Genomic DNA, 19,954 nt, shown 5'->3' with positions numbered 1-19,954 from the left:
TATGGGGATTGTTGGGTGTGAATTGGAAATGTATGGGGTTGGGGGAGGGAGGTTTGGGATTATTGGGTGTGAATTGGAGATGTATGGGGTTGGGGAGGGAGGTTTGGGATTGTTGAGTGTGAATTGGAGATGTATGGGGTTGGGGGAGGGAGGTTTGGGATTGTTGGGTGTGAATTGGAGATGTATGGGGTTGGGGGAGGGAGGTTTGGGATTGTTGGGTGTGAATTGGAGATGTATGGGGTTGGGGGAGGGAGGTTTTGGATTGTTGGGTGTGAATTGGAGTTGTATGGGGTTGGGGGAGGGAGGTTTGGGATTGTTGGGTGTGAATTGGAGATGTATGGGGTTGGGGGATGGATGTTTGGGATTGTTGGGTGTGAATTGGAAATGTAGGGGTTGGGGGAGGGAGGTTTGGGATTGTTGGGTGTGAATTGGAAATGTAGGGGTTGGGGGAGGGAGGTTTGGGATTGTTGGGTGTGAATTGGAGATGTAAGGGTTGGAGGAGGGAGGTTTGGGATTGTTGGGTGTGAATTGGAGATCTAAGTGTTGGAGGAGGGAGGTTTGGGATTGTTGGGTGTGAATTGGGGATGTATGGGGTTGGGGGAGGGAGGTTTGGGATTGTTGGGTGTGAATTGGAAATGTAGGGGTTGGGGGAGGGAGGTTTGGGATTGTTGGGTGTGAATTGGAGATGTAAGGGTTGGAAGAGGGAGGTTTGGGATTGTTGGGTGTGAATTGGAGATCTAAGTGTTGGAGGAGGGAGGTTTGGGATTGTTGGGTGTGAATTGGAAATGTAGGGGTTGGGGGAGGGAGGTTTGGGATTGTTGGGTGTGAATTGGAAATGTAGGGGTTGGGGGAGGGAGGTTTGGGATTGTTGGGTGTGAATTGGAGATGTAAGGGTTGGAGGAGGGAGGTTTGGGATTGTTGGGTATGAATTGGAGATCTAAGTGTTGGAGGAGGGAGGTTTGGGATTGTTGGGTGTGAATTGGGGATGTATGGGGTTGGGGGAGGGAGGTTTGGGATTGTTGGGTGTGAATTGGAGATGTAAGGGTTGGAGGAGGGAGGTTTGGGAACGATGGACAAAATAGAGTTCTAAAACCACAAACATTCCAAAACGTTTACCTGCATTCTTGTATGGCTTTCACCTGGAACTGGCAACAAATTCGTGTCAGTTTCGCCAAGTAAACTCTCCCCAAAACATATAATTGATCAGAAACATACTTAAGCCAACGTGAACACGTTTTATTTTGGAATTTATCAAGATAAGGTTAACAGAGAAGAAATGCCACTGTTAAAAGCGTTTCATCTGTGTGGCTGGCAATATACAATTGTGCAAAAATGGACAATCAAACTGCACAGAGGGAGCACGAGCGAACGGGTTTGTCGATGGGGCACCGAATCAGGAGCGAGGAAGGCTGCAGACCTCGCACTGCATCGTGCCAGACTGGTTCATGAAAGTGCAGTGCTGGCACGACCACACAGACGAGCCTACGCTGGAGGAAGACAAAGGTTGTCCTGCTGAGGATTCTCTGGGATTCTGCAACAGCACGTTCTCTGCAATGACAGGACAATGCGGGATAAATCCTCTTGTTCTGCTCGCACTCACCGATACGTCTAATGCTTTCACACACACCACTCAACGATCCAACTCGTGCGTTCACACTCACGCACTCACATTCTCACACGAAAGAATGAACGAATTGCAAATAATCTCATCATACAAGGCAATCTCGGGTGGAAATGCCATGTAAATGGCGTTACGTACTGCAGAGCTCATCGAGCGTTCCCCAGTGCTCAGACTTGGTGAAATGACGAGCCAGAGCCTCATCTTTGTTCCTCACAGCGTCCAAAAGAAAATCCATGTGTTCCTGGCGAAAGGAAACACGAGTCAGATTGGAGTTGTGAAGATGCTCTTACCCAGATGGCACACACAAATAATTACTCTAATTTGGCTATTGCTGACGTCAGCTACAGACACCGAACGGCACGAGTTCAAATGCTAACCGCCAAAATAATATGACGCCAAGGTCACCTGGAGACAAAGGTTGGCTTCATCGGCACCATCATGCTGGACTAGAAATGGTTTCCGTTTTTACTTTCCACAATGACCTGAAGCTCGTCAAACAGGTTGGTTGGCAATCACGAGGCGACATCGGTGTGCGTTACACCAAGTGCAAGGAGATCAGGAGACGATTGATAAATTAACACAGTAAATGGAATCCGGGATCCCGGCAACATGAGGCATGGATTTACACTGGAACGATAAACACACTAACATGAGAAGAGGCCAATTCCACATTTTTCAGATGTGCCAGCAGAGGTTTCAGGAATTTTTTTTTTGCTTGTCCACATTAAGGCCTTGGAGTCTACTCTCTACTTGGGCTGCGTTACCATGGTACGCTGCTACACCACGGAAAACCTTTCAATTATATAAAACTTGGCTTTGCTGGCATGATGAGGCCCTCGTCTTTCGACGCTACGCCGACGCCTTTCGTCCGTTTGTCCTCGCTGTTCGATCTGTTTGCTATCGAAATACCATTACCACAGGTGCGCATTACACCCTTACGACTCCACCATAAACCCCACACCGATTTGCTTCGCTTCTGCAAATCTAAGTGTTTCCAGTCGGATTACAGAGTCTCTGCCTGTTGTCGCTTATTGCTTTACAAACGTCAAATGTCACGGTGCATGCAGTTTGCGTTGTACACGCGGCCTCAGTGGGCCCGCTTCGCTCCTCTTCCTCTCGCCCTAACCCCCACCGGCCATGCACGCACAAGAAAATACAAGCAAAGCCCACGTCCTTCGCAAAAGCGACAAAAATTCTCACCCTGAGTGGCATGACATCATTCGTGGCAAGGAAAAGCAGAAGATGGAAATCGGACACCATCTCCAAAAACGGCGACGTCTTGTGGTCTCTGAAATATTTAGCCAAGCTGTTGAAATCCTGCAAAATAAACCGACAGTGGAAGCAGTTCACCAACAAAATATTGGTATTACATGAGCAAACACGAGATAACTTCTACCTTATTTCAAAGCAACATGCAGCCCGGATTAAAACCTGTGCTGCCCCGATCCGGGTACTCCCGCAACCCACATCTTATCGTGTATCCGAGCCAAGTGAAATGCTCACGTTTCTATTAAGCGGCATTTGTGACGAATGTGAGCAAGACTTTCTCAGTGAGCTTCGAGTGAAAAAAGGCAGGATGGGAAACCAGCCCGCGGCTTGCTAGTGGAGTCTGATCTGAGGCATCCTGCTCGTCCTGAGAGAAAAGCTTCGCTTTTGTGCGATCTCAGACCTCGAATGGGCATCGTCTCCAAGCGATAAACTCGCGTCGCATCTTAAGCTTTCTAACAGCTCTCTTCTCTTTTGCCCACTCAGTGCTTTTCACCCCTCAGCCCAAATTGGGCTAAGGGGTATTGTCATCATGGGCGTCCGTCAACTTTTGGTTTCCGTCAATTTCGAGCAGAACGGCTTGTCCGATGAAATCCCTTTTTGCAGTGTGTGTTGGGGTTGAGTAGAGGAAGGTTCCTTTCGAAAATGGGCGCGCTGAGATTTTCAATATGGCCGCCACGGCAGCCATCTTGAAATTGGTTTCCACCATGCATGGACTTAGGGGTTACGCCCGCTTTGCGGTGCTATTTATTAATAAGTGTTAAAGAAAAATAGGATCATGTAGGCCAAACAATGGCATCTTCTCTTTTGGTTTGACTCAAAATGTATCAGCCCACTAGTCACCTGATTGGCCAGTCCTCATCACATTGCTCATCCACACACTTTGGGAAAGGGTCAGGAGAAAATGCATACTCGCTCCCTTTGACAACCCAAGTTCCAGTTTCCTGCTCTTTGGCGCTTCTCTTGCTCCTCTGAGTGATCTCTTTCCAGAAAGCTAAGTAATCATTGTGGATTTGTCTGTATTGTCATCAATTTTGTGTTCTCTGTTCTTTGTACCGAGTGCTAACCACCGTGTAGTTTTTCATGCTCATTCCATTTATTTCGATCCTGTGTCTCAGGCTCGGATAGTTTTGTGTTTTCCCGTTTTTTCCAGCTGTTTCCCATACCAAGTCACCGTCTGTCATCCCCTCTGCACCATCAATTTAAATTCCTTAGGCATACTGGGTACCCTTTATTGAATAAAAAAATGAAAACGACATAAACTTGCTTTACCTTATATTTTGCTTGTCTGTCTCGCTTTCTGTTGACAATGTGTTCAATAGGTCATGTCTCTTTACCCGGGTCTTGCTAAATGAGCCCCTTTTTACCCTTCTTCAAAACCTTTCCATTTTTACGGACATTAGAAGAGCGTTTGTCTGTCTTTATGCCCCCACAAAAGAACACCAATCAGAACTGAGGATCTGGTCACATGACAGGGGGACAGCGTTTAGTAACCATTGCAGTTGCATATTTAACTAAAAGGAAATATAATAACCTTGTGTTGAACGTTTTGGGGTCCCAGCAGGTATCATAAGATGCTATCATAAGGGTTTCAGAAATTCCTCAATACAATTATGATTTTGAAACGTGATCGACACGGACCTTTCTCCCGAATCCGGAAGTGAACAGATGACGGTTCGCTGATTTGATAATATCTCAATACAACCGTGATTTAACATTATATTTTGATATATTAATATTACAGTATTAATTTGTGATTGGAATGATGAATGATGCTGTTTGGAATGAAAATGTAGAGAACCTGCTGTCCATGTCTGACGTTCGACTGGAGGTGGCACAGGAATGTGGAATTTATTGGTTCATCGTTTACCATTCGCCTTTTTCTTTTTTTACCAAAGTCATTCACGAACCGGCTGTACATGCCTGAAGTCAAAATAATTTAATACTTACATTATTTGCAATCTGGTATCTCCACCCATGTTATACTATCCTCTTCAACTAAAGTATCAAACAAGCCCGGCTAAGCCGCTGTTAGACTTCCGGTTTTGTTTTCCTTTCTTCTTTCTCATAACAACCTCAAATTATAATAATTATATGTCATTCATTCTCAACTCCATAATTAATTCAGTCCTGGATTTTCCTTTCTCATCTCCACTCTTCTTCTTCCTCCCCCTCTCTCCCCATCAATTTCATTGGCAATTTATAAAAGTTCAATCTTCCCACATACATGTTTGCAAACACTTTTCCCTTATCTGCTCTCCCCTTCTTTCTCCTCTTCTCTCCATCCCCAATCCTGATGTTTGTATCTCTGCCCTTGGAATCCTGAAATGCAACGCTCTTAGTAGTGTTACGGGTTCCTCACCGATCTCCTGATTTCGGTACACCTCCAAACCCCGAGAGGAGCCCCGGCAGAAAAATGTTATTCTTTGTTAGAAATCAATAGTGAAACCACACCAATGATTATACATGAACAGATATTGTATGAAAAATCATACACAAGAATAACAGTACAACAACTGGCAATTAAGAGTGCACTCCATATACCTTATCGCTTAGGATGGTACCATCACTAAAGTCAAATAACTCACTGCTCCCAGCGAGTGAAAAGGACACTCCTCAATGTCTCTATAACCTTTTCCAAGGCGAAGGTGATTCGCTCCAGCGGTCGCGAGAACGATACCCAGTCGAAGCCCGAAACTCGCTCTCCAGTCGAGACCCGAATCGCGTACCGTTGGCAATGGCGATCGCCCCGCCGAAACTGTACAAAGGTGTCCTCCAGAGGAGCACCTTCACCGCTCACTCAGCAAACCGCAACGTAATTGGAGACGAAGCGGTCGCACCCACACATCCCCGACAGACGGTAGGATGTTGGGGTAAAGTTGACGCAAAGCAAAACCTTTGTAGGTGTCCGAAGCGCGAGATTCAAGATGGCCGACGGCCCTTACTTGAGTCGATGCGACTAGGCGAGGATTCGTCGAAATTTCAGCGCCCAAACCTGACTACGCAGATTTCTCAATTCCAGCGATAGTTCCTATCGCCGGATGTCCTTTCAAGGAACTCAAAAGTCCCTCGTGACTTTCGGTAGACCACGCTCGCTTCGGAGCCTCAACATCACGCGTCTTCGCCGACTTTTTTCTCACGCCTTCTTCCTCTTGTCTATCGTCGTCTTCCGGTCCACGATCCGGCTTCTTGTCTCTTTTTTCACCATGAGCGCTTTTAACCTTTTAACCACAATAACCATTTCCCTTAAACAACAATAACCATAATACCGAGAACCAGGAATGTCTTAAGTGGATGAAAACCACAACCACGGAAGTGCCGAATCCGTAACAGTAGTGTGTGGGACAATGGTGACAAACTCCCCGACGTCATCTTCACGCACGGGTTCCCGACGTCATCTTCACGCACGGGTTCCCGACACCTGCTCGAGGCTCCTCCACCAGTGTTCAGCGCCCCCCCCAACCCCAAATGACCTCTTTACCAAGCACTACCTGTTTCCAGGTTACTGTAAATCCCCCCTGATCTATTTTTGTTTGTTAGATGTCGGTTGATTTGTCCCTTTTCTGTTTCATCCCCACTTTCCCCTTCCCCTTCCCCTTCCTCTTCTTGCTGCGTTTCATTCAGCTTGTGTGCAGCTTGTTCACTTCCAAGTGTCCTACTCTTCTTCCCCTTGATCTCACTCCCACTCTCACCTCCACTCTGCTGTTAGGGTTTACCCCTTTCCTTTATGTTCCCTTACTGTCTGCTCTATCTCTTCCACGATCCTCAACCCATCCACCCCACCACTTTCTGTATACAAAAGATATGGAGATGGCCAAATTACATGAAAATGCAGCATCAATCACAGGCAGCACAGTTTTCAGCAGGAGTTGAGTAGGTACCTCGAAACAAGGTATTAGTGAGTCCTCAACATGGAAGGCTTTTAGCATTGATAGTGCAACAAATGCTCACCTGTGTTTCGGCTGTAATGACGAACTCTCGATGTTCAATTGGAAACGGGTCTTTCAGCACACTGAACGTGAACATTGGCTCACGGGGAAATGCCGTCGGCACCTAGAGAAAAACAAACCTATGGAGTCATTCCCCGGTACATCATCCTAGCTCGGTGAGAAAAAGGTAAACTTGGCACAGAACTCAGAAATCTCTCAGAAAACAACAATAATCAATAAGGTGCTTTCAAAATGACGTAATCCACCCCAGAATGCTCGGCGCACATTCCCAAAATTCCCTGGCAACAACGGTCATCAGGGCAGGGAACATGTATTATGCGTGCCAGATAAGAATTGTGCTTACAAATATTCTAACCAAAAACACTTGGAAAAGTGCCCGAGGGAAAGGAGCATGCCGCTGCACAACGAAACGCTTGGAGAACTTTCTGATTAACTTGCCCAAAAAGTTAATATCTTGCAGCCCGTGCTGCAATAACTCCTGACGGTGTAGACCTGTGGACAGTCCGCAGACGGCGCATTCTATCCGAGTTCACCGATCGTCCCAGTCAGTGAGAGGACTTTGAACCTTCTGGGATTACCTTGTGCGAACAGGGAAGGCTGATGAAATTTACTATTAATTAAATGTTGTGTGTGTGTGTGTGTGTGTGTGTGTGTGTGTGTGTGTGTGTGTGTGTGTGTGTGTGTGTGTGTGTGTGTGTGTGTGTGTGTGTGTGTGTGTGTGTGAGAGAGAGAGAGAGAGAGAGAGAGAGAGAGAGAGAGAGATAACAATTAACAAATTGAAATTGCCACTTTCATCGAAAAACTGTTTAAAAGAGGATTTGAATCATATTTCTCGCTTGCAACGGCAGGTTAAATGTGCCCGGCGATCAGAACTGAATCGCTGTAAAAACAAAACGTATGTGCAAAAGGCCTCGTTTAGCATTCATACATAATTATGAAAGCCCTGTATTAGAGAATAATGATTATTTATATTTCGACTTGCCAGAGAAGATCAGAGTGAGGTGGGGAAAAAGTTAATAATTCTGTGGCAGATTAGCACAAGGATAACAGGGTGTTTAAAGACTTGTACATAAATGTACATACTTGTACTTGTACATACTTGTACATAATTTTTTGTTTGTTTTTTTTTTGTACATAAATGTAAGAGAACATTACAAAATACTCACATCAATAATAAGGTATTCCAGTGGGAGAGGTCGTGCGAGCTGAGTTATTTCATTTCCAAATTTGTCTTTCACCTGTAGGAAGAAACCATTTGGTTAACGATTCCGTCAAACTAGCCGAAAGGTTTTATGTACATGCTACGTATACACCACATATTCTGATATATACCGATTTAAAGGTCGCCCGCTCCACATAGAAACATAAAGCACCTGAGCAGGTAATCAGAACAGCTCATGGCCACAACCTTGAGGTTTCCGATTTGTATTTCATCGTTAACGCCCCTCATTCTGCCGTTTCACTTCACTGTGGCCATCTTAGACAGCCAAGTCATTATGCTCCTGGAAAATTGTCACAACTCCATTTTTTAAAAATGGTTTCAACGTTACAAGCCTGTATTAAAATAAAAAAACCATTAAAAAAAAACAAAAAAACGCTTTTTAAAAAAAAGTGTGGGGATATTGTAATTGGCTCCATCTGTCTGTCTGTCCATCACAATATTTTCGAAATGGTTGGGCAGAAATTCTGATAATAGGTATGATCACCACATGGCAAGAAGGTGCAAGAGCAGACATGGGGTTGGGTCAAATACCGAAAAATGCAATTACGGGAGCACATTTTTAAAGAAACTTGTATATATGCAATCAACATTGGTGGGCGCATAGAATATTGTCCTGTCCGTAGCAATTAAAATCAGCCTTGGACGAATAGCCGAGACAGTTCTTACTCCCTAGGCGAAAGCCCAAAAATGGCGGTATTTTTGTCGTGCGCGGGATGAAGGAATGCGAAGCGTTTATCTGAACGGAGCACATGGGTTCATACCGAAACCACAACGAATAAGCAACATGACAAATAAATTGCAACAATAATGAATTGAATGAGAATAAATCAAAGACGAAATAAAGTTGTGGTAAAAACTAATTGAAACTCAGATTTTGAGGATCCTCCACTCGGACACAGAAACGGACACACGGGGGAAAATAAAATGAAATAAAATGGCCTTTTCGCGCACTTAGCTCGCCCCAACGAGTTATTTTGCAAAGGTGATGGCGAAGGTCCAGTCCGATGCCTCCCATGCCAGAGTGCCCCAAGATGGCGCCAGCACCGTGCGTCGAAAACGCCCAGTTGTGAGGCAAGCAGTCAAGACGGCCATCTTTCGCCTCCACCGTCAAGTGCAACGCGAACCCCATCTCCTTGGTGAGCCCAAACGTTGCCCGCCTCTGATGAGATGCTTCCGGCGCAGCAAAAGCTCCACGCTCCTTCCAAAACGCACCAAAAATCACCAGCACACCAATGCAAAAATATGGCGCCCTTCCCTCCTTCATGCAAAAACCAGCAGAGAGCGAGAGAGACGCGCTCCTCTTCTTCACTCGTGTGAGCCAATCGAGTCGTTCGCCTCCCAGTTCGCCCCACCCACAACCTCTGGGCTAATCATGTCCTTCAGGGGTGTGGCCTGTTTCCTATGGTCCTTTAGAGGCGGGCCTTAGTCCGATCAGCTCTCCTTGGCTCATGTCGGCGGTTGTAAATGTTGTTGAAAGGAGGTTTTCATGGCCAGTCTCTTGTCAGCAAAACGTAAAGGGAAAGTTACAGAGGGACAATCATGTACTGGAGAAAATTAGTCTTAATCCTGACACTAATTAGCACTGCTTCACCCTTCATGTGTAGACATATAAACAATCTAAAACTACAGTTTTCCTACTTAAGTACATCGAGATTTCCCCTATGTGTCCATGGTCCATGCTACAATTATACAATCCTACCTTTCCTATGGAATCTTTTTAGATAAGTAACGATTATAATACGATTATAATAGATATGTGGGCTGCCCCCCACAAACGTAACAATATGTAAAGATTTTTTGGGATTTGACCCCCGCTTCATTCCCCAGAGGGTGGAGACTTAGGGTCACAGGGCTTAAAATTTAAAAATAAATTTAACCTCAATGTTGGGTCATTCCTGGTGAAACTTTTTGCCATCTTTGCACCTTTCAACTTTGCTTTAGCCTCAACTTTGCCTTAGTGTTTTATCACTAACCTCAATCTTACATCAAAGGGTCAGACTAAAATTTCCGTCACCTCAGTATCCTCTTATCGAGGAGGAAAAACGTGTACACGACAGGCCGAGTTTGAGCAGTCATTCTGTCAGTTGGTGTAAAGACAATATCACCGTCATTAAAAATCTTTCACTCAACATCGGCGTATCACCATTTAAGGACTTGTGACAGAATGAAGAAGTCAACAGTGCATCTTCACTTTTCTCGTCAAGGCAGCACTCTTTTGAACGCAACAAAACTTTGAGAGCTATGAAACCTGGTGTCACAATTATGAGCCAGAGCTGGATAGTTCGGCCTGCAGAGTACAAAATTGCCGACTTCTCCGCATCCAAAAAAGCTAAATGACAACAAAGGAAACATGAACGTGCTTCACATTTTTACGATCACAATGATATTCCGAAGAACTGGGCAGTTACGCAGGGTGAAACAGCTGATGGAGATGACCACCATGTTGTTTTGTATTAACATCTGAGACCCGGAGTCCAGACAGTCTCTTCCTGGCTATTGTCTCCTCTGGTTCAACAAACCTGAACTGCATCCCGGTGGCAAAGCTTACATTAATTATTCAATTTATAACTCTCCGTGTACTATGCTTATGCCTCCAAACCCCAAGAGCACCTTTGGCTGTGACTTCCTCTCTGCTGCCACCGCTTGTTTGTCTGTGTGCTGTAAAGTTCTCTTAGCAGTGACAACTTCATCTACAGTCACGTGAAAAAGTAAGTACACCCCATGTAAAGTTTTGACTTTTTCAACATATTTCAACATACAGCTATTTGATCTTCATTTCAACAATATTGATAAAGGTTATATAATATAACAAATATCATGAAACATTTACATTTTGTAGTCCATTGTATAATTTAAATAAACATAAATGCAAATTTCGCATGTGGAAAAAGTAAGTACACCCTTGGCTCTAATAGGTGGTATTGCTCCCTTTGGCAGAAACAACCTCAAGTAGGCGTTTCTTATAACTGTCTACCAGTCTCTGACATCGACTGGGAGAAATTTTTGCCCACTCCTCCATGCAGAATTCTTTCAGCTGTGCGATGTTTGAGAGGTTTCTTGCATGCACCACTCGTTTCAAATCCCCCCACAACATCTCGATGGGATTTAGATCCGGGCTTTGACTTGGCCATTCCAGAACCCTCCATTTCTTTCTTTTCAGCCATTCCTTGGTGGATTTACTGGTATGTTTAGGGTCATTGTCGTGTTGCAAGGTCCACCTTCGGTTGAGCTTCAACTTTCCGACAGATGGCCTCACATTATCCTCAAGCACCCTCTGGTACAATGCAGAATTCATAGTGGATTCTACGATGGTGAGCTGCCCAGGCCCTGATGCAGCAAAGCTGCCCCAAACCATAATATTTCCACCACCATGCTTTACAGTTGGTATCACGTTCTGTGGTCAAATGCTGTCTTTGGTTTTCGCCAAACATTCGCCATTTCGCCAAACAAACTATATAGAGTGCAGACAAAAAAAACATGTCTTCTGGTACTGTGGCCAAATACCTCTACCTTTGACTCATCTGTCCAGAGCACATTGTTCTAGAAGTGCTGGTCTTTGCTTCGGTGTTCATTGGCAAACTTTAGTCTTGCCCTGATGTTCTTTCTGGACAGCAAAGGTTTCCTCCTGGCACACCTCCCATGTATGTAGTGTGTTCAAAAAGTATCCGACCTTTATTTTTCGTGCGTAAAAAAGAAGAAGCTAGGGAGGCGTTGATTGGTGCACGTATGTAGGCGATCCTAATGCACACGCGTGAATTTTTTCCCACCTGCAGAAGCTGTCATTCGACGGCAGACCGCCGATGAGTGAGGACATGTAAGTGACCGCCGTCGAATTTTCGTTTTTGACAAAATGACGGAAAAACTTGAACAACGCTACTGCATCAAATTTTGTGTTTTTTGGCCTTGGGGATGTTGGATGCTTCCATTGTGATGACTGCAACTTGGTTTCTTGGTCGTACCCATAAACCCAGGACTCATCGCCAGTGATCACTGTGTTGAGGAAGCTGGGATCGATGTTCACAGTCTCCAGCATGTCCTGTGCGATCTCCAAACGGAGTTGCTTCTGCTCAATCGTTAGCAGCTTTGGTACGAACTTCGCTGAGATTCTCCTGAAGCCCAAATCCTCCTTCATAATGGAATGAACGGTGTTGAATCTTGCGGCTCGTTTCCACTTGGGAATCGCCAAGCTTTACACAAAATTTGATGCAGTAGCGTTGTTCAAGTTTTTCCGTCATTGTGTCAAAAACGAAAATCCGACGGCGCTCACTTACATGTCCTCACTCATCGGCGGTCTGCCGTCGAATGACAGCTTCTGCAGGTGGGAAAAAATTCACGCGTGTGCATTAGGATCGCCTACATACGTGCACCAATCAACGCCTCCCTAGCTTCTTTTATTTTATGCACGAAAAATAAAGGTCGGATACTTTTTGAACACAGTAGTAGATCAAATTTGTGCAGCCTCTTTCTAATGGCAGACTCGTGCACTTTGACATCAACAGTGGCAAGAGCTACCTGTAGGTCCCGTGATGGACTTATCCCGGAGACTTCTTTCAGCATCTTGCGGTCTGCTCTTGGGCTGAACTTGCTGGGGCGGCGTGGTCTGAACAAGTTGGCAGTTGTTTGGAATCTTCTCCACTTGTAGATGATCTTCCGGACAGTCGAATGATTGATTTCAAATTGTTTGGAGATCTTTTTAAATCCCTTCCCAGACTCGAAGGCATCTATAACCTTCTTTCTGAAGGCCTCAGAGAGCTCTTTTGATCTAGGCATGGTGACGCCGCACACTTCAACAATAAACAGCAAACCAAACTAAATGTCTGAGGTTTAAATAAGACAGGTTCCTCCAAGATCCTCTCTAATGATGTTCTAATCATTTGCACCTGAGCTGGTGCACCTGATTCTAATTTTAGGTATTTGAAGTGGTGATAAATGTAGGGGTGTACTTACTTTTTCCACATGCGAAATTTGCATTTCTGTTTATTTAAATTATACAATGGACTACAAAATGTAAATGTTTCATGATATTTGTTATATTATATCACCTTTATCTATCAATATTGTTGAAATGAAGATCAAATAGCTGTATGTTGAAATATGTTGAAAAAGTCAAAACTTTACATGGGGGGTACTTACTTTTTCACGTGACTGTACATCCTCTCTCTCAGACAACGTGGACAAACATTTAACCACTCAGCTCAACTCTTCCTCATATGTGGCGATTTAAAATGTCACCACAAAACTTGGCTAGGTGTGGGTACCTCTCCCCCCAGCCAGAGCATTTCAGCAAAGGACTTCTGTGACTCCATGGGACCGACTAAATCTGTAGACGTTCCACCCACATTTCTGGAAATGGCAAATCCTCCTTTTCTGGACTTGGTAATGAGCAATTTTCCTGCAAATGTCTCCTGTTCCTCCACTGCTCCGATTGGTTGGTCTGATTTTTAGAAATGTCAATGCTCGTGGAGGAGAAAGAGAACATACAATGGATCAGGACGTAACAGAAGAAAAGGACCAGGAACAGAGAGGAGGGGTGGGTGGCACACACCAACAGCAGGCTTTCCATCCAAGCAATACAATCACCTGGCTAATGCTAGACGAGAGGTCTCCTTCTGTTGCAAGTCAGTCCACAATGAACCACACCTCAAATATTTTGGAATCACTGTGCATCACAGCTTGTCGTACATGGAACATCTGAAAAGGGTTTGTGATGCCAAGACAAGGGAGAGCCTCATCTGTAAGCTTGCTGGCACTAGCTGGGGAGCTGGCACACACAGCTTTTGCACTTCTACCCTCACTCATGTATCCCACTGCAGAGTACTGTGCACCTGTCTGGGCTGCAAGCAATCACACTAAGCACCTTGACGCTATCCCAAACTCTGAAAAGAGAATTGCCCCTGGCACACTGAGGTCAACCCCTCTACTATTGGCTTCCGGTGCTGACCAACATCGCACCCCGGACCATTCGCAGGCGAGTACCAACGTCCCGAGTGTACCTTCAGATATAATCCAATCAATGCTGACCAACCAATCCAGAGAGAGAGCTACTGAATCCTCCAAGACAGAAGCTTTTCTGGGTTCAGGGACATGTAGTTGCCAATACTAAAGATAAAGAGTTGTGGCATCAGCATTGGGAAAAGGCATAATTTTAAAAATGGCCAGCTAATCCAAGATCCCACAAAGGAGCCCCAAGACTTTAACTCAGAGACACCAGTGGAGCGGTCTTAACAATCTGCAAGCTCTACATGCAAGGAACACTCATCATATGCACAGGTATTAACAAATAAAGCCCATTATGTACCTGTGGCCATCAATATCAGACAGTAGCAGAGGACTGTGCAGTCAGACATGTAGTAGAGGACTGTGTGCAGAGGAGATTCAACAGGCTCTTTGCAGAACAGAATGGGCCACTGATGCTGCAATTGATTGGCTCTCATCACTAGATGTTCAATTATAATTGTCTACAGGATCATATGAAATAAGGAAGAAGATACCCATCCCCCCACCACTGGTACACTGCATCCTTCGGTGAGGCAGCTGCCTTGAAACAATTTGCTTTCTCTTCCTTGTAATGTTGTTCCTTGTAAATTGTAAATTGTAAATTCCACCTTGTAAATTTCCTTGTAAAATGCATGTTGTTCCTGGAAAGCAAAGCCGACCGAAGGCAATCTCAGATCATTCCACAAATCCCGCAAGAAGTGTGTCCACACTCTGGAAAGCCAGAACACAACACCTGGCCAACTTCAAGACTGAACTTTCAAACTGGTCTCCCTCCACCAAAACCTGGTGGTGCATTGTTAAGTACGTCTCTGGAGTATACTTCTGCTCCATCCCTTTCCTAATTTCAAATGGCACCAAAGCTGACTCTGCTCGTGAGAACGCCAAATATCTAAAGCCTGTTTGCCTCCAAAACTTTGCCTGCTTGGTCTGAGGCCCTCACGGAATGCTGTTAGATTTTCGCATTGTGGAGTTGGCCAGGGTTTCACGAGTAAAGAGGCTTGCGTGCCCGAGTCTATTCGGGATTTCGCTTGAGTGGCATGCCTGGACTGGAAAGAACTTTAAGATGCTGCCGTTACGCAATGACCCATCGCAACTTCCCATCTGGTCATCCTCACAAGGCTTGTTGGACTTTCGGCATAAAGAAAGAAGACTCCATCAGGCACTGTATGTACATTTTGGGCTTGTTAACTTTTTCGAGAACCCGACAACGTCATCTCACGCATACAGTTGTGCCTTTAAGTTATCCTTCTTGAGTAAAGATGAGGAAGTACAGAATGTTCCAGAATCAAATTTCGCCAGCTTGATGTCACAGGAACACAGGTTATCTTGCACAGAAACGTAGTTCCGATTGCTTTGGTTTGGCTTTTCAATTTGCAAGGCCAAAGTGTTTGCTGGTCATTTCCTCACTCATGTTAAGTAGGAGAGATGGAGTCTTCAGAGGAGGACCTGACGAAGAAAAGGTACAGATTTGAGGAAGCAGTTCCGGGCACCTCTGATGGCTGCGGCTCCAATGTTTGGCTATTCTAAGAGAAACAGCAGACTGACACTAGAACAATGTACCTTTTATTGAACTGCCAGATGTGGTGACCAACAGATCGGCAAATGTTACCAGTGAAACAAGCTTTCAACAAGGAGTGTTTGAGCAGACAGACTGGTTGGAAAGAAAATAGGACAAGAACAGGTTCAGCAATGGATGTTATACATTTATAAGGTGAGATGTTGAGTGAAGCGCACAATGACACACAAACCTATCTGCAACATCTTACCCATTGGTTAGAGGAGGCACATATCGTATAACATGAGGGCATACGTTAGACTGTTTGAAGTGCAACGCTTCAAATATGTGCAACACAGCTTACTTTGTAAAACACGTCCGGAATGTACTGCTCACTGGAAGACTCCTTCACGTAACCAAGTTCAGGTGCATCGAGGGTTGGGAGGAGACAGTCATCACGAACCAATGCCATGCACTGGTTTGACACTTGATAACCCTCAAAGTGAACCTGGTTGTCTGGTCCACCTGGATGTAGAAAGAAACAATCTCAGATCAACGAATATATAGTTATATATATATATTCTGTATACATATATCTATCTATAATTCCACTAATCTCTGTGTGTATGTTTGTTTGTATGTTTGTATGTTTGTATGTCTGTGACCGCTGTTTCTCGACAACTACCGGTCCGATATACTTTAAACTTGCCAGGTATATTGCTGGGGACCCGAGGATGTGCCTTTTCAAGGTTTGAAATTAATCGGACAAGTAGTTACCGAGCTATGTCCAAAAACGATTCAACCAATCAGAGAGCAGCGAGCTATCACGTGTGCCGAACGTGGCGAACAGACTCTGCCTCGGACGGCACATTTGAGAGCGTATTCATTTATTTCACGTTGGCAAACTATGTTGGCGTTAAACTATGTTTTAAAACTAATTAAAACTACTTTGCGATTCATCGTAACTGCGATTCGTAACTGCCGTTCGCTTTGGCTTTGCGAATGGACCAAACCATTTCATGTAAATAGAGGGGGGGGGGGGATTGTCACCGTACTCGCAAGCCGTTCGCTTTGGACCAAACCATTTCATGTAAATAGAGGGGGGGGATATAATTTTAGATATAGATATAGTACGGGCATGCCCTAGTATATATAAAAAACACCAGTGGGGTGTGCTTACACAACGTGTAAGCAATAACAAACCGTTCTTCATATGTACGATTGTACGTACATAATAAATAGAAGCTTTATGATTGAAGGCAAGCATCACCGACCTGCTGCGAGATATAAATTTCAGATTTTATCTATTTATTTATTTTACGGACGCGTTTGTTTTTTACGGAAATTTTCATTGAGATTTTTATTTCACAGTTTACAGTTGTAGAAATTCCAATTTTCAAATGTTAGAAATTCCAATTTTCAAATGTTAGATATCAAATATTAGATATTTCAAATGATAGATAATAACCCACAGGCACAAACTCAGCTTTTTATTCAAGGTATGTATGTATGTATGTATGTATGTATGTATGTATGTATGTATGAATGTGCAGTCGTGGCCAAATATATTGGAACCCTTGCACTTTTTTCAAATAATGCACCATTTCTTCCAGAAAATAGTTGAAATTTAAAAATACTTTGGTATCCACACATGTATTTCTTTGGTTTGCAGTGGAACAAAATTAAAAAGCTGAAAAAAAAAATACTAAATCTCAGCTTATTCCACACAGAAATCCTAAAATAGCCCAAACAATATTATTGGCACCTTTTAGAAGTTGTTAGAAATAATTAGATTTCAAGCAGGTGATTCTCCTTTACTTTGGAATTGAACTCATCTGTGGTGAGCTGCAGGTGCCGGCAATATAAAAATCACTCATTCAACCTGTTTGAATAGAGAAAAGGAGTAATTCTGCTGTTTTGTGTCACTGTGTGTGCCACAATGAGCATGGAGAAAAGAAAGAAAATCAGAGTATTGTCTGAGGAGGTCAGACACAAAATTGTAGCCAAGCATGGACAATCTCAAGGCCACAAGTCCATCTCCAGAGACCTTGATGTTCCTGTGTTATGTTACACAATGGAAGTTAATCAGGAAGTTTAAGGCCCATGGCACTACAGCCAATCTCCATGGACGTGGCCGCAAGAGAAAACTTGATCGAAGATTGCAGTGAAGGATTGTTTGAATGGTGGAGAAAGCACCTCAATCAACTGCCAAACAGATTGAAGCTGACCTTCAGACACAAGGTACGACGGTTTTAACGAGCACCATCCGTCGCCAACTCAATGAAAGGTGTTTATATGGTAGAAGACCCAGGAGGACCCCACTGCTAAGAAAGCCTGACTGGAGTTTTCCAAAACACACTTGAACAAGCCAAAATCCTTCTGGGATAATGTTCTGTGGACAGATGAGACAAAATTATACCTTTTTGGTAAAGCACATCATCTCTATGTTTACAGAAAACAAAATTAAGCCTTCAAAGAAAAGAACACCTTCCCTACAGTCAAACATGGAGGAGGTTCAGTGATGTTTTGGGGTTGCTGTGCTGTCTCTGGCACTGGGTGCCCTGAATATGTGCATGGCATCATGAACTCAGGAGATTACCAAGGCATTTTGGAGCGCAATGTTCAACCCATTGTCAGAAAGCTGGGTCTCTGACGAAGGTCATGGGTCTTGCAGCAGGACAATGACCCCAAACACACTTGAAAAAGCACCCAGGAATGATTCAACGCAAAACGTTTGACTGTTCTGAAGTGGCCAGCAATGAGTCCAGATCTAAATATCATTGAACACCTGTGGGGACATCTGAAAACAGCAGTTGGGAGAAGGAACCCTTAAAATATGAGAGAATTGAAGCAGTTTGCACAAGAAGAGTGGGACAAACTGCCATTAGAGAGGTGTAAGAAGCTCATTCATGGCTAAAGGAAGCGCTTGACTGCAGTTCTTTTGTCCAAAGGCTGTGTGTGCTACCAAATATTAAGTCAAGGGTGTCAATAATGTTGTCAATGCCATTTCTTTTAATTTTCTGATTTAAAAGGATATATTAAGGTCTGAATCAAAAACAAAGGTTCTATAATATTAACATTGAAATAAAGATTTGCGGAGACCAAATACTTTTGTCAATTTCAAGTTATTTTTAGAGACAATTTTGACTTATTTGAAAAAAGTGCAAGGATGCCAATATTTTTGGCCACGACTGTATGTGTTTGTGTGTATATATATATATATATACAAACATAAATATATTGTTATGGTTTTGTGAATAAAGGATGACCCCCTCGTAGGTAGACGCACCACAACATGTAGCCTTGCTGTAATTCAGTTATTTCATAGTAAATGTAAGCGTAGTCCTTTCCTGTGTTAGTTTTGCGTTGAGCAGGCCAGTGAGTAGGCCTCAATTATGCTGGAATACCATGTGCTCGGCCTGAGACAAGTCTGGCAAGGCCGAAGGGAGGAGCTGCAGGGGGAGTGGCCGGTAAGCAGCGAGCCACCAATCAGAGCTTGAGGGGAGTGGCTCACAACGGCAGCGAGAGGCGGGGCTTGGAACATTCGGGTAAGGTTGGGGAGGGGCCATATAAGATTCCGCCCCGAGCCCCCCGCAGGAGAAAGCAGAACGTAGCAGAGGTGAGAGCTGTGAGAGACAAGTCAGAATCCACAGAACGTGTCAGTCACCCAGACCCTGAACGAGTCGGAGTACCTGAATTGAACTGTTTGTAATAGCCTCGTTGTACACGAACTCTCCCCGTGCCATGCGCTCTGCTACCTGTATTAATCACGCTTGTGAAGACGACCCATTCCGGGCCACAGAGGCGCGACCTCCTTGCCTGCGCTCCCTGCACGTGCCGTGACCACCAGAGGGCGGCGCCGGGCGAGCTGTCCGGAGTGGACGACGCCAGGACACATTTTGGAACAAGAACTTTTCCTTCCTTCTTTTTCCCCATGTGAGTGATTGGGCCCTTTGTCTGGGGATTAGTTAACATTGCTTAAGTGTCTGCTCTGTGTCTCTTCGGATCATTGTACATAATAAATAAATTGTGTTCTTCCTCTTATTTGATCGTTCCCGTCCTCTCCATCTATTGGTCGAGCATCGAACAAATAGAACCGCTCAATCGGGTTCAATAAAAGTTACGGCACGAGTCACGTGATATGCACACCGCTCGGGCGTACTCGATTAGCGTGGCTTGTGTGAGGTCCGGTCCCCGTTTTCGTGGGTCAAAGGTACGTGCGGCATCGACCCGATACCCTTTTCCACGCTCGCTGCGGAAGTGGCGACTCGGCCTCGTGGACACGAAGACCCTCGGGAAAAAAGTGGTTTAACCCCCTCTTTTGTAATGTCGACGGGCTTCGGGAGATCCACAACAATACATAATATATATATGTATATATATATATATATATATACATATAT

General features: G+C 44.4%; 1 protein-coding gene across 2 annotated transcripts in view; it reads right to left on the bottom strand.

Moving 5' to 3' along the window:
* Positions 1-985: 985 nt before the first annotated feature.
* NPLOC4 (NPL4 homolog, ubiquitin recognition factor) overlaps positions 986-19,954 on the bottom strand; it is a 95,959-nt gene continuing 76,990 nt past the window's right edge. Inside the window, exons 12-17 of one of the 2 annotated variants that reach the window (XM_068109600.2) lie at positions 15,916-16,076; positions 8,004-8,075; positions 6,839-6,940; positions 2,822-2,938; positions 1,760-1,862; positions 986-1,548 (exon numbers count right to left, since the gene is read on the bottom strand). In XM_068109600.2, coding sequence (XP_067965701.1) covers positions 1,394-1,548; positions 1,760-1,862; positions 2,822-2,938; positions 6,839-6,940; positions 8,004-8,075; positions 15,916-16,076 — 710 coding nt within the window. In that variant the 3' untranslated portion in view covers positions 986-1,393. The remainder of the gene's footprint in view (positions 1,549-1,759; positions 1,863-2,821; positions 2,939-6,838; positions 6,941-8,003; positions 8,076-15,915; positions 16,077-19,954) is intronic. The other variant, XM_068109601.2, reaches the window with a different exon arrangement.

The sequence above is a fragment of the Myxine glutinosa genome, chromosome 3 (assembly GCF_964187855.1).
Source record: "Myxine glutinosa chromosome 3, kmMyxGlut1.1, whole genome shotgun sequence".
Taxonomy (NCBI): domain Eukaryota; kingdom Metazoa; phylum Chordata; class Myxini; order Myxiniformes; family Myxinidae; genus Myxine; species Myxine glutinosa.
This window is presented reverse-complemented; position numbering and strand designations above follow the sequence as displayed.